Below are 15,688 nucleotides of genomic sequence, written 5' to 3' on the forward strand. Positions count from 1 at the left end.
TTAGACCCACGTCGTTTGCACCCTTTTGGTTAGCTATTTCATTTGCAAGCGTACAATATGTCCTTATTTAATATTAATTAATATACACTACCAAATGTCTACCTCAGTACCAAATGCACTTTTTTTTTCTTTGTGTTCTTGATTTTTTTAACAATTTCATTTGCTGTTTTCTCTTCCAATTCAAAGTTAAACATCAATGAACATGGGTCAAAAGTTTTAATCTAGGCTAATACAATGTTTATTTCATAACTTAACTAATTTTTACTTTGTTATTAAATATAAAAAAATATATATAATTTGTATTCAATTCATTTTAAGTTTGAAATCTCTATAATTAAAATATATTCAACAATTGAATTATCTATTTATTTTACCCTTTCAAAGGAGTTTTTATTGATATATTCAATATAGATTTCCAATAATAAATTTCTTTACCATCAAAGATTGTGATTAAAACCGTATGTGATGTTTATATATATGCTAAGAATATGTTATAATTTCTTTTCTTTATCTCCTAATCAAAGATACATAAATAGAAAATGTCATATCTTATTTATGATGGGATGAATAAAGACAATATAATCTGGCATGAAATAACAACTTTTAATTACAGGACTGACGAGGCAAAAAATAAATCCAATTTGAGCAAAAGTACAAGAAAAAAGCATTGAAATTGACATCTCAGAAAAAGTAATCCATTTCAACATGAAATCAACAGCAGGATCAAATTTCCTGTCCTACACAAAAATATTTTCAAGGTCTAAGGCAGTATTGATCAGACTGTTCTATAATTTTTCCATACTTTATTTCTTTGGTAAGGCTAAATATGTTTACTATGCAGTTTTAGCAATGGAGTTGTGAGTTTTTTTTTTATCTAGTATATACATGTATATCATATGAATTTGAATGTCCCTCTTGTATCTTTTGCCCCTCCTTTGTTTGTTTGGTTTTAGATTAACATAAATCATGATTAAGCATTAATTTTCATGCGTACCCTACATGCTGTACTTTGTGTAAATGTAGCCTTACCTCCAACTTATATGCTTACATGTATATGACAGTTAGGGTAAGAATAGGTTTTTTAGGACTAGGGCTAATGTAAAGGTAATGTAGTAATTAATATTGGTATGGGCTATATAATTATTTTCAGGTTGTAAGGACAGCTTCATAGGGTGCCCCCCTCCCCCCAAAAATGAAGGCTTGATTCATTGATTGAGTAATGATAATTTAAAACTGCATCAGGGTTGCCTGATTTTGTGTTAAAACTTATTAGAAGAAAAATGTTCACCACACAAAAATATTGAACTGCACTTAAAACACATAAATTCTATAAATGTATAAACAATCTGACATTCAAGCAATGATTCTAAGGCTAAACATAGACTCATATATAACATGCTATAAGCTTCTTAAATACCTTGGCTTGTACTTTATGTGCAATACTTTTCGCTCCATTGTAATTTTCATCTTCGTTCAGAGGTCGTATCCTTAAAGCTACCTAAAATAGAAATTATATATAACATAATCTATGATTAATCAGAAATTGTTTTGCAATTTAAGCCTGTTTCATAAGTTATCCTTACACAGGGGTTTCATTATCTTTCATGTTGACTGGTACTTTCCACGTTTCTACATGTAGGTGGTACTTTTCAATTTATTCCATGAATATTATATAAAAATTCCTACATTTAGGCGGGTACTTGTCAATAGCATAGGAAGGTCAAAGTACCGGGTACCGGATCCTAATGAATGGCCTGCTTACATGTATGAATATATCTATAATCTACAATGTATTATGTAAATTTGCTGTGTGAATGTGAATATCAATGGTTCATTGTTGTGGTTTGTCTTTATTTGCTGAACAATACAACAGACATGACAGAAGACAAGACGAGACAAGATTTTGTCAGTAAATAAGTGACTTGTATTATATGTCTCTGAGAAAAGTAAAGGTATATATTATTGGGGGGGGGGGGGGGGGGGGGGGGTCAGCGGGTCCTCATCCCGAAATTTGCAAAAAAAATTCCAGGATTCCTAAAAGATACCCGATCTACTGTAATAAATACATTGTAATAAATAATAAATAAGCTTTATTTAGAGTCTGCATGGTATATAAAACATAGACAAACATAAGCTCTAATGAGCTTTTAACCGACATACTGTACTACTATTGAGTCTGTTCCCAGGAATTCAGCAGCATGACTTGTTATAGCTGCGGAACCGTAACTCTTATGGTCCTTTTTTATTTATTTTTTTTATTTTGCGCGCGTCCGCAAATATAGCAGAAAAATCACACAAGGACCAACGAGCTACGGTTCCGCAGCTAGACTAGTAACAGCTACATGAGAAGAGGTTAACAAATGCCCAAGTTTGGCTTTACGGTGAAATGGTACTATATGTTGCCTTCTTTCTTTGTGAAAGGGTCGTTCTTCATGCTGTAATACAGGAATGTTTTTTTTCGTGGCAACACAATTTTTTCCGACCGGAAATCACTTTACTAAATGTCAACTCAAGTACGGTACTGCAGCAATGCGGACAATAATGCATTTGTCTGGAATCTCGAGAAAATAAAAACATTATGTAATAATGTTTCTCAAGGTTTCAAAATTGATTATAATGGTTTTAATTTGTCCGGATATATAAGATAAGGGTTTCAAGTCTATGCTAAATCGTTATAAGCTTTCCTTATCCCAAATCAGTGGCGGATCCAGAACTTTTAATAAAAGGGGGAGGGGACTGACTAACCTAAAGGGGTCCCGCTCCAGTCATGATTCAGTAATTCAATATATAATCAACCACAAAAATCCCCCTGCCTCCCGGGATCCACCTTGGATCCCCACTTTCTTAGTATTTGCCGTATACTGTGTGTGTTAAGTTTTTTAAACATCTGTAGATCTACCAATATATTGATACAGATGCATGTATTAGTCCTAGGATTTGTTTAGTAAGATTTTACAATATAAATCCTTATTGAGTTAAAGCAAGGATTTATATAGTAAGACTATACAAATCCTTGGTTAAAGTAAAATTTTCAATTAAAAGTCTCTATAATATCAGCTCATGTACATGTATATATATATATACGTGTTTTTGCTTTACTGGTGACAACGATTGGGAGTAGTTTGCATGTCTCCATCCTTAACTTCTGGAATTTGTTTGATATAGAATAACACATTAAATCAAGACCTAGAACTCAATATATAATTTATTCTTCATGGATTAAATAAAGGAATAATGGGCTGAAATAGTTATAAAGCATTCATATCGAAAACAGCTATAACCGTGAAAGAAAATATCAAAAGGTGTTTTCCTTTCAATAATACCATAATTAATAAAAATATAACTAACAAAAAAAAAAACACATGGTTATAAAATAAATTTGTTATTTGTTAATTCTTTAAACAAAGGGACGGAAATTTTATGTTTCTTGAAGATGATTTTAATTAAATTTCACAGATAACTTTTTAATAAAGTGGAAATTAAAATACTCGAGACCGAGGTGAAATGATGGAAGCATTTTTTTTTCTGAATGATCTTACCGTTAGGTTTTGTTCCCCTCCCCCTTTCGTCGTCGTTTTGGTGTCATTTGCAGGCTGTGCCATGACAATTGACCATGAAAATATTCCTTTATATATATATGTATCTTTCAGGTATATTCCATCCTAAGTAACATAATTATTAACAAAACTGATTTTTAGATCCCACCAAGCAGTTAAATCAAAGTCTAACAACTGCTTGTCACATTTTTCAAAATAAATTTAAACCGTGACATTATCAATATATCAATTTAAAACGATTTGTTTGACTTTCCGTAAGGTACACAACAAAACTAACGTGTCGAAACGAGATCCCGTTACGGTTAGATAATTCCCAACGCACCAATCAGTTAAGTTATTGATTTCTCAGGTGTATACAGGTATAGGTGATAATCAAAATACAATTAGGTATCATAGATGTACATTACAAGAGAAACAATACCTTTGATTGCTTAATTGATTTCGGATGATTTCTGACGTCATAAAAAAAATAATTAACATAATTTGTCCAAATGTAATTATAAGGTCATTTAGAACGGTGTGACCTGTATAAATGAAGTATGTATAATAGGTACGGCGAGATGCATTAGTATATCTTGGATAAATGTGTGAATTTAAGATTAAGAGAAAGAAATATCAAAAATAACAATTTTCGTGTTTCTTTTATTTTAAATGAATGATCTGCAGTCACACAGAGGCGTATTTAGGGGGGGGGGGGGGGGTGGGGCAGGGTGCCCGGGCCCCACTTTTTGGGAAAAAAATTGGTTGCTTATATAGGGAATCACTGAAGCGTGACTGGAGCGGGCCCCCTCTTATGTCAGTCAGTGGGCCCCCACTTATGAAAATTTCTGGATCCGCCACTGACACAAGTATATATTTTCCTCCCATCTTCATTTTATATGAGACTTTGTGATTACTGACAGAATTACATCTGAGCCTGGTGAAATAAAAATAGTTATGGAATGGAGAGGATTAAAACTGTTTTAAAATGAGTATCCAAACTATCCAATTTATTTTTAAAATCAGCATGCTATTCGGCTTAAAAAAATCGTATAGATATAACACATAAATTTTGCGAAATTATTAAGACACTTTCAAATGTACGTATTTGAATTTCACTTATATGATCAGCATGCATGTAATGGCATTTGAACATTGCATATATAGTAGAAGAGGGACGAAAGATACCAAAGGGACATCTTAACTAAAACTCATAAATCTAAAACAAACTGACAACGCCATGGCTAAAAATGAAAAAGACAAACAAACAACAGCACACATGACACAACATAGAAAACTAAAGAATAAACAACACGAACACCACAAAAAACTGAACAAAGTACTTGACAGATTTTTCAACAAGATTTTTTTGCATTTTAAACATTTATTCATATAGCGATTTTGTTATATTCCTAGAGATAGTATGCCCATTAAACATGCTTATCTGGTTGTGCTGAAGACGAAATACATTTCCTGATGTGATCATGGAATTGCACTCTTTGCTTTTATTACGAGTACTAGAAATTCCAAACACACTACAATGCGCAACACTTTTTTATGCCTTATTGTGAACCATAAGACAGTTTGGGACTACTGCCACTGGACAGCTGGAAAATTTACATATTAATTAAGATTACTTGCTATTTATTTTATTTATAACGTATGATTTGGACACTTACTATACAGGCTTTAAGTGGATTTAAGAAGATGGTTTATGAGTGCCAATGCATGAGACAACTCTCCCTCCGAGTCACAATTTGTAAAAGTAAACCATTATGGGTCAAAGTGCGGTATTCAACTGACACGGAGCCTGGTGTCACACAAAGCAGCAAGCTATAAAGGGTCCCCAAAAATTACTATCTTATAAAACTATTCAAACGGGAAAACCAACAGTCTATAATTTAAATAAAAAACGACAAACGACAAACATTTATGAACCGCATCAACAATTAAACGGCAACCATTGAACATTAGGTTCCTGGTGTATGCATGGTACTAGTTACTGTAGGTAACAGTGAACGTTGAGTCGTTAGATTTGCCCAAACACGCATCATAGTCGGTTGTTCTGCGGTTGCAGGTTTTTGCACTTTCACCGCCAAATGTCAGAACGAAGACAGGGCCGGCGAAACACATGTATATGCAAGTAAGTCCATCATTACTTCGGAGAAGAAAGACAATTATAACAATCAAAACCAAGGAGTAAACAAAGACTCGTAAAACCAAAAGACAACAACACATCACATCAACAGTTATATAAATAATAAATAAGAAACGACACGAACTCCACTAAAAACCGGGAGTGAAATCAGGTGCTCCGGAAGGGTAAGCATTTCCTGCACCGTATACGGCACCCGTCGTGTTATTTCAGTTTGTTTAGTTCGGTAATGATGGAAGGTTATTATGACTGAGGAAGAATATCAGATATGATTTCTGACACACTTTTGTCATGATGGCCAATCAGCTTATCATGTCGACCGTAAAATTTATTGAGTGATGACCTTAATTTGATTGATTAATAGCCCTGTCTTTGCAACTTTTGAGAAAGCAGTATTCCTCGTTCAACAAATACTTTGTTTTAAAAAAGACCCTGTTCTCACCAGCAGGGCATGGAAAAGCGATTCTGTTCTAACCAGCAGAACATGAAAAAGAAACCCTGTTCTAACCAGCAGGGCATGAAAAAGTGACCTGTTTTGCGGCACACTCATACCACTAAACAAATAGGAAGTAATCCCCGGGCCTATACGTTACATGTAGCAGGGTCTAATTATAGCATGCATATAAGCATTACATAATTTTGTAAAGATAATTACGCAGATGATTTAACCATAAGTTTCTAAAAAAATAAAAGAATTCATGAACATTTTTTCTAGACTGCACAGTTATTAACACAGTAACCTGCCAATTGGAGAGAATGTGCATTTTTGCCAGAAACAAATTCCCTACATCCATTTAACAAAACAAACAAAAACAACAAAGAAACGGCAACAAAGTCTCACATCGGTCTCCAAAACAGAGCACTTGTCACATTTTTTGTGCAGTAAAACAATGTTTAAGAAATAATTGATGCAAGCTATACTTTATTGTAGTTTTAACATGGATAGGCATTATATTAATTCGTGATTGTTTTTGCCCGAGCGATAGTGAAGGCTAAAATAACACGAATATAATGCCAACCCATGTTAAAACTATAATAAAGTATAGCTTGCATCAATTATTTCGATCGATTCTGATAGGACAATTTAGGTAATTTCTATGTCCGATGTGTATAAGTGTAAAGCGTATGTGTAGGCTCTTCCATAACCTCCCTTTTTTTTAAAAAGAAGCAAACGGCTGGCACTGTGATTTTTCAGAGGGAGAAGTTTTTAACAGCCAGAATGGTCGGTTGTCGTATTTAGGTCATCTTCGCTAGCCAAGGGTTACGATCCACTCCCGCTCTCTTCACCCTTGGCGGATTGAGATAATATTTCGGAGACAACAGGTAAGGATTTTTATTGGTTGCAGTAGAAACTCGCTGCATCCAATCAAAAAGCGCCTATAACATGATCACGTGTAAATGTAGAAAGTGTTTGTAAACAATTGCCACGTGTTTATTGTGCAACAAGTCGTTACTTCACTAAACATACGACTATATTTAGTGACAACGTGAATGTTTTAATAGAAGTTCCTGTGTATGTTTTATGCAGAAATGCATGAATGTTGACGTATATTTTCGTTTCCGGCTTTATCAAGTGGGTAGAATCTAGACGCTACCGTGTTTTTACCTCCAAATTGAAGAGTTCAAGTACTACCATTGGTCAAGAATAATGTATTCGGAATGGGCGGGACTTTAATCTTCCGATAGATGGCACAACACGGATATCACAAATGTTGGCTCAATCTGCCAAGGGTGAAGAGAGCGGGAGTGGACCGTAACCCTTGGCTAGCAAAGATGTATTTAGGTCAAATATGTCAATTTCGGAATGCAACACATTACAGTCATAATTAAAGAATTACTTACAACATGTGCATCATTTAATAGTTTTGAAGTGTTTTAAGTTAATGAAATATATTAAATGCATGCCAACTTGATAAAATTCATTATTCTGCAGTAGTCAATATACGCATGTGCAAAAAATTATATTGGATTTAGAGCATGGGTTTATTCATAAATCGAAAGAAGCACGTCATATTAGAATCACCAATAAAAAGTTAATACATTTTTGCTTTGATTGAATCAGCCGTCATGCAATAATTGAACTTTAAAGTCATATGCAGATTCAAATGTCACGCACAAGCTTGATTTAATGACCATATTCAGTAATATTCAGTGGGCAAATCAGTTTTTTTGAATTTGTTTAGTGATACATCCAATAGTTACAGTATGTATAACTAGAGGCCCTACAGAGTTTGTGTTGCTCACCTTGGTTTATGTGCATATCAAACAAAATACACTTCATTACATTTGTTGATCTTGTATTAATGATGTTTTAGTCTGTCTAGTTTCCCTCTATCTTCTATAGTTTTAGCTCAAAACACAAGAGAGGGTGAATAAAAACCCCATTTAAGGGCATTCACTCTTATGAAGAGTGACAGTCTACCTTGTTTGTTGATTGTCTATCATTTTTTGCTTTGCGCTTTGTCTATATGCCTTTTTATGTTTCTTCATAAGTTCATTACATATATGACGTGGCTCTGTACTACTTTGTTACATATTTTTTTTTATATAAGATTATAAAACAATGTTGACTGCTGTATATTTGACATTTTCACCTATTATGTCTGTTTGTTTTGTTCCCGCATCGATGTTACTTTAATGGAATTTGATGCGACTGTCATATGTGAGAGGTTTAGCTAGCTATAAAACCAGGTTCAATCCACCATTTTGTACATAAAAAAATGCCTGGTCAAAGTCAGGAATATGACAGTTGTTATTCATTCGTTTGATGTGTTTAAACGAGCTGTCGAATTTGCCATTTGATTAGGGACTTTGAATTTTCCTCGGAGTTCAGTATTTTTGTGATTTTACTTCTCACTATATCTTCAAAGGAGTAGGTTTAGTAAGACCCCTTTTTGGCCCCAAAATATAGCAGTTTTACAAAATTGTTAATATGTAAACCTTTAGTTATTTATTAGACAGTAGAATGCTTCTGCTACATAAATATGGGCTGTTTTTGACAATACAATGCACATATATCCGGTACTAGCACCATTAAGTCATGCTAAATTACTGAAATCCTCATAATTCTAGCATTTTAGTTAAATTTTAGACGGTTTTCGTGTAAAACGAAAGTGGCCGCATTCGTGTTCATCCTTAATATTGAAATGTAAGTTGTATTTTATGATAATACATAACATATATAAAGGTTGAGGATGAACACGGATGCGGCCACTTTCATTTTTACCAAAAACCATCTGAAAAGTGACATTTTCCGGCATATTAGGTAGATTTTTCATATTTGAGCTTGAATCGGATCGTTTTTAATGAATAAATCTGTTAAAATCTTTCACATAAAATAATTAATTCAAATAAAATAGACACTTAAGTGTTTAAAAAGTGGTCAAAATCTTTCGTCAGATGAACCTGAAATTTGAGGCCAAAATCGGTCCTACTCCTTTTGACTTTTTAAACAATACCCTTATGGCAATTATGACTAAGTTTGGTTAAATTTGTCTGAAATACAAACACTTGTTAAAAATTGACTACAAAAGGTTGATAATGTTGACTTATTCGTGGATCGAACTTTGCTGTACATTTTTGATGTTTACACTCTATCTATAATAATGTTGAAGATATTAACCCAAAACTCAAAAGCTTCCTTAAAGTTACAAATTCAGGGGCAACAAACCAACAACGGGTTGTCTAATACGTGTGACAATTTCTTGGCATATAGAAATTGACCTGATGAACAATTTTACCGTGTGTCAGATTTGCTACAAATGCTTTGGTTTCAGAGATATAAGCCAAAATCTACATTTCATCATTATGTTCTATTTTAGCCATGTCAGTCATCGTGGTTGGGGGACAGGATCATGAGACACATTTCTTAAACTAGATACCCCAATCATCATGTGGCTAAGTTTGGTTAAATTTGGCCCAGTGGTTTCAGAGGAAAATATTTTTATTAAAGTTAACAGACGACAAATGACGACGAAGACGGACGACGAACGCCAAGTGATGAGAAAAGTTCACTTGGCCCTTTTTGCCAGATGAGCTAAACAGGTGAGATATAAAAAATGATAATGCGGGGTTCACACATTGCCGATTATTGCTCCCGTTTGAGATCAGACAGCGATACGACACGAAAAGTGAAAAAGTCGGATTAGTATCCTCAATTATCTGGAATGTCCTATTATTGTCTGAACGCAGTCGTTTTAGTTCGTAACAGATTCCTACTGGTCGGGAAGGGTCCGAATAGTTCGGCAAAGCACCCCGACAGTTAGGTGCGTCCCGTAACATTCGGGGAAACTCAGCCGATTTTGTCTAGTCGGATTACAATCGTGCCTATGTCGTGACAGATTCTGCTGTATCGGATCGAATTCCTAACAATGTTCTGTGTATTCGGGACGGTGTCCTGTGGAACGGGAATGATCTGGAGAAGTCCCGACAATAACAGAATACAATACGACTGAGACCAGACAAAGCCGTTTGCAATGCGATAGAGCGGACCGTGATAGGATTACGTTCCGACAGTACCTGATCATCCCGATTATGCCGACAGTTTTCGAACGGATAACTTCCGTCAGCGTCGGTTCACTGTCTTGTCACTATCTGATCTCTGTCGGATTGCATTCGGTAGAATCGGGACGCAGTCGTGACAAACTCGGTCGAATTTTACCTGGCGAAAGATACAAATCGAATTTCCATCCACGATTCACAGGATCTTGATCAGACTTTTGACAAATTTTAATCGGGAATGGTCCTGTCAAGGACGGCAGTAAAAATCGTGAATGTGTGACCCCAGCTTAAAAGATTATATAAACTATAAAAAATACCGAAGGCACTTGCACAGATTGAATTAGAGTCGATACCCAAAATTGCTGTGAATGGTTAAAGTAAATAGAAATATAGAAATGAATAGAATGCTAGTAGAATGATGTACTTTGAAACAAATTTATGTGATAAATTAAGATAATCAATATAACATGAAAAAGTACAGCAGAAGTTGTTTGGTAGTAGGATGCTTACTGGCATATATATGATCAACCTGAGTAATTCAAATAGAGGCTTCAATTAGAAGGAGCCTGTATCGCTCACCTGATATTTTGATTTACAATTGATGCATGCATTAATGGAACTGTTATACTTTTGCTTAAGTTTTAGAGATTCTTATTGTGGCAAAGTTTGGTTTTTGACTTGGTTGGGGTGTTTCAGGAGAAGACTTTTGTCAAAGATTACAAAAATTTACGACAAATTGTTAAATTTGAATTTGAAGTGCAATTGGCCATTTTGGTCATGTTTGATTTATTTGTAGATCTTAAACGTCGTTACGTCACTGATGAGTCTTATGTAGACGAAACGCGCGTCTGGCGTACTTAATTATAATCCTGGCACCTTTGATAACTATTGGACAGTTTAGCGAATTTGACGCGCATTGCAATTCGAATTAAAATTGACGTTAGGACGTTAAACGTTTCGAATGCGAATTAAACTAATTCGAATTAGTTAATGCGAATCGAAATTACATGTGAACTCGGCATGAATTCAAAGACAAAAAATGATCTGCTTAAAAAAGGATAAAGTTGTAATGCTAATTTCACTTAGCTTGATTCACTCACGGTACCAAAATCTATAACTTAAAAAATCCTTCTAGATTTTGCATAATATTTATATGTTCAAGTGTAAAGCAAAGTAGCAATTAACATATAAAATATTTACATATTCATTGCTGATGAAAATAATTGTGATAAAATATTTTAAATTTACTGTCAAAATTATTTGTGATAAAATATTGCAAATTTACTATCAAAATTAATTAATTTTTACATATATATTTTAAATTAATCATTTTCCCCCGATTTGTAATGTATCAATTTGTGATAAATTGCAGTAATTATATATCAATTATGGAATTTAAACGACTCGGAGGTTGTCAATTCGTGCACGTTATATATGGACCAGTTCGGATTATATTGACCAATGACGAAATCCGTGATACAATATAACCTAACAGGTCCATATAACGCATTTACTGAGTGAAGGTCCTTAATTTATATATTATATATATATATATAATTATGTAAATAGTTTAAGTTTGAAAATGATATTGACTCGATTTTAGTATTTTCACCATGGTAAAACAGAGTCAAGATAAAAAAAAATTAAAATTGTAACGTCGAATTAAAATGTAAAAAAGGGAGAAATACAGCATATATGAAAAACACGTGACCCAATCAACGAATGAGATACACGAAAAAATTAAACTATATGTAAAAAAGTTAAATACCCAAAATACTGAACTCCGAGACAAATTCAAAACAAAAAGTCCCTAATCGAATGGCAAAATCAAAAGTTAAATGAACTGTCATATTCTTGACATGGTACCGGCATTTTCGTATGTACCAAATTGCTAAATAAACATATCACGTGCATGACAGTCACAAAAAGCGGAGCACTATTCAGTCATTACTTTTTATTCTTAACTGTATTCTTTGATTTTTTTTTATAAAAATCGACATGGCTTACATGTGGTTGATAAATAAAGACAACAGAAGTATACCGCTGTTCAAAATTCAGAAATCGATAGAGAAAAAACAAATCCGGGTTACAAACTAAAACTGAGGAAAACACATCAAATATAAGAGAACCACGACACAACAGAAACACAACATTAAAATGTTACACACACAGAAACGAACTATAATATAACAATGGCCATTTCCCTGACTTGGTACAGTGCATTTAAAAATAAAAATGGTGGGTTGAACCTGGTTTTGTGGCATGCAAAACCTCCCGCTTAAATGGCAATGTTAATTATAACATTAAAATGACAATAATAGATAACAGAACTACAATTATACTAATAAATGAGACAAAATATAGCACAGAGAAAAAATGAATAATAGCCAACAAATGAACCAGTTTAAAAATTTAATTCGCCAGACGTGCGCCACGACCACACAAGACTAACCAGTGACGCTTAGTTTGGAAGCCAAAACAAGTACAAAGTTGAAAAGCACTGAAGACCAAAAGTCCCAAAAACAAAATGTAACAAATACGCCTAACACAAGAACATCGTTATTATTTAAAATTTAGAATAATTCATACTTTAGTGAACAGTAAATTTTATAAAATGACTATATAATAGATCTACATGATTAAACTGAAGTGGCGACTAGCTATAAAATAAAAAAACGGACACATTACAAAAATACACAGCCGTGTTGGCTAAAATCTAGGTAAGCTAGCTAAGCCTCTCACGTATTTGACCGTCGCATCACATTCCATTATATTGACAACGATGTACAAAAAAACCCAGACTTCATTTGTAAAAATTAAAAAAAAAACAACAAGGGAACAACGGTCAACACCATGTTATAATCTGAATCACTATACAACAAAAAACATATGTAACAAACATGCACAAAAAGGCATAGAGATAAAACACATCAGCAGAAAGTAAAGACAAGAATACAAAAATTTAATATAGCACAATAATACATGACGGGATGTATAAGTACAGAGCTTCGTCATATATATCAAAGAAACATAATTCATTCATCAAGAAAATCAACGACAGATACATGTACAAAATGTGATCAAAATATAAAATTTCTGCCCGTATTTTGAATTTCAAGTTGATAAAAGAAATTATCTATTACAATTAATAAGCAACATTTATTTTACTTATTAAGTCAGTAATATGGCCACTGTTATATTATAGTTCGTTTCTGTGTGTGTTACATTTTAACGTTGTGTTTCTGTTGTGTCGTTTACTTGAAATCATCTTTTTTAATCAGATGACTTTGTCCGTCTTGTTCTAATCTTCAAAAGTGCAAAGATAGATAACCCAAATTGTATCCCTTCGTTTTCAGAACTAAAATACCAACTTAATCAAGATATACCGATTTATGTCTTTTGAGTCGGATGTATAGAACAAAAGGTATTGATTTTGGAAGAAAAGGGGATGTCGATTTGTATTTTATTTTGAAGGCCATTTTCTGTAAAATATTATTTTACTATATTTCAATATGTATTATTATCTTACCATTTATTATTACTTTTTTTGTCCATTTTGTCTTTTTTCTTATGTTTGTTACTCATTTTCGTTATGATATAAATCTAGAATTATCTGCCGTTGTTAAGTGTGCCAACACATTAAACAAAGATTATAGAATACTCTACCATTGTTAGGAATGATAACAAATCAACTCAAGATTTTAGATGGGTGCACCCCTACTGGCCGGTTTGTTTTTGTACTCATATGAAGCAGAAAACTTCATATACAGGAGTGTATATGTACATGATGTTTTTGTTTTTACACAGTTTGATTTAGAAGAAAAACTGACATTGGTATACAATTCAAATAATTGCACCATCTACTAACATTTATTGTTATTCTGTAGTTTACATGTTGAAATGTTCTATTATATCATTTGTTCGTGCATTTCTCTGTCTTATGTGTTCTTGCATTTATTTATACTATATTCCTGTCACGTAATGTTGCCATTTTGGCGGTATTTTTAACATTGCCATATAAGCAAAAGCCTTGGCCAGCCATAAACCTAGGTTCAATCAACAATTTTTATCTGATAATGTCTCGTCAGGAATATGGCAGTTGTTATTATATAGTTCATTTCTGTGTATGTTGTCGTTTGTTTTTGTATCAGTTAAATTTTTGTTTGTTCCTTTTTTTCCCTCTTATAGTTGATGTGTTTCCCTCAGTTTTTGTTTTTTGACCCGGATTTTCTTGAATTAAACGAATTTTTGACTTTTGAACAACTGTATACCGCTATTTCTTTTCTTTTGCCATAAATACGAATTTGAAAACAAATAATTAAAGATGTTAGAATAATCTTCCATTGTTAAGCTGGACGACAAATGAATCAAAGATTTTAGAATAATCTGATATTGTGAAGTATGACAACCAATTAACATAAGATTTTTGAATGATCTGCCATATCCTATACATGTCCTCGATTGTCACCCTTAGGTTGTGATCCACTCCACAATTACATTTAAGGATCTGAGTTGTCTCCCCTAATATATTTTATTTGGGGAAATTACAATTATAAATGTTTCATCAAACTTGAAGGCATACGTAATTAGATATGTGACCCCATGAACCTTTAAAATTAAATGATAAAAATTTTGGCATGATAGTTGGTTTACTCGAAGAACTCTTTATATTGATTTCAGAAATAATAAACTACTCAATTAAGTGATCTTCTCATTTAGATTGGCTGCAATGCCGATAGTAGTTGTGCTTACATAGTTGTGATGATAATAATCAGAATTCTAAAAAGTGTATATAATATTATAAACGTTTTTTTCCAGTTTAATTTAGTATTACACTCACAATTGTACATATATACACAGTTTATATCAATATATAGTAATGCGACCAAACAAAATGCAAGGACATATGATACATTTTTAATCAACTTATCAAGTTCATATGCCCTTCTGGCGAATTTCATGCGACTCCCTAATTGTTTGTTTGTTACCTCTTGTTTTTCTCTTTTGGGTCGTGTTTTATAGCCTAGAAATATCCTTCTTTTTTCTCCCTGTATAAATCTACTTTACGATTTTTTAATATTTCGACGAAAGAGCGTCTCCAGTGACCTGCCGAGAAACTTCTTTACCTTGTCAAATTCTTACAAAAATGTACATCTTATATATCCCAGTGATTTGCAATTAAGGATACCACTGATGCTAGAAGGACTGCTTCATACCTTGACCTTTTCATCAATATTGACGCAGATAGACGAAGTAACACTAAAATCTATGACAAACGGAACTATTCCACTTACTAAGTATGAAATTTCCGTTTTCAGCACTAACATACCCTCTGACCCATCGTATGATGTTCACATATCTCAGTTGATAAGTTATGCTTGTGCATGTTCACATTATACGGACTTCATATACACAAGTGTACTCCTTACACAGAAACTGCTCCAACAGAGTAATGGGGAACGAACATTAAACAAGACGCTTTGTAAATTTATGGACA

At 33.3% G+C, this 15,688-nt stretch overlaps 1 protein-coding gene across 2 annotated transcripts in view; it reads right to left on the bottom strand.

The window, feature by feature from the left end:
• The window catches only part of LOC139488924 (kinesin-like protein KIF19), a 47,493-nt gene extending 43,632 nt beyond the window's left edge, over positions 1–3,861 (bottom strand). Inside the window, exons 1-2 of one of the 2 annotated variants that reach the window (XM_071274897.1) lie at positions 3,540–3,861; positions 1,418–1,498 (exon numbers count right to left, since the gene is read on the bottom strand). In XM_071274897.1, coding sequence (XP_071130998.1) covers positions 1,418–1,498; positions 3,540–3,602 — 144 coding nt within the window. In that variant the 5' untranslated portion in view covers positions 3,603–3,861. Of the gene's footprint in view, positions 1–1,417; positions 1,499–2,380; positions 2,459–3,539 lie in introns of those variants that run through there. The other variant, XM_071274898.1, reaches the window with a different exon arrangement.
• Between the last annotated feature and the right edge of the window lie 11,827 nt (positions 3,862–15,688).

Source organism: Mytilus edulis, chromosome 9 (genome assembly GCF_963676685.1).
Source record: "Mytilus edulis chromosome 9, xbMytEdul2.2, whole genome shotgun sequence".
NCBI classification, from domain to species: domain Eukaryota; kingdom Metazoa; phylum Mollusca; class Bivalvia; order Mytilida; family Mytilidae; genus Mytilus; species Mytilus edulis.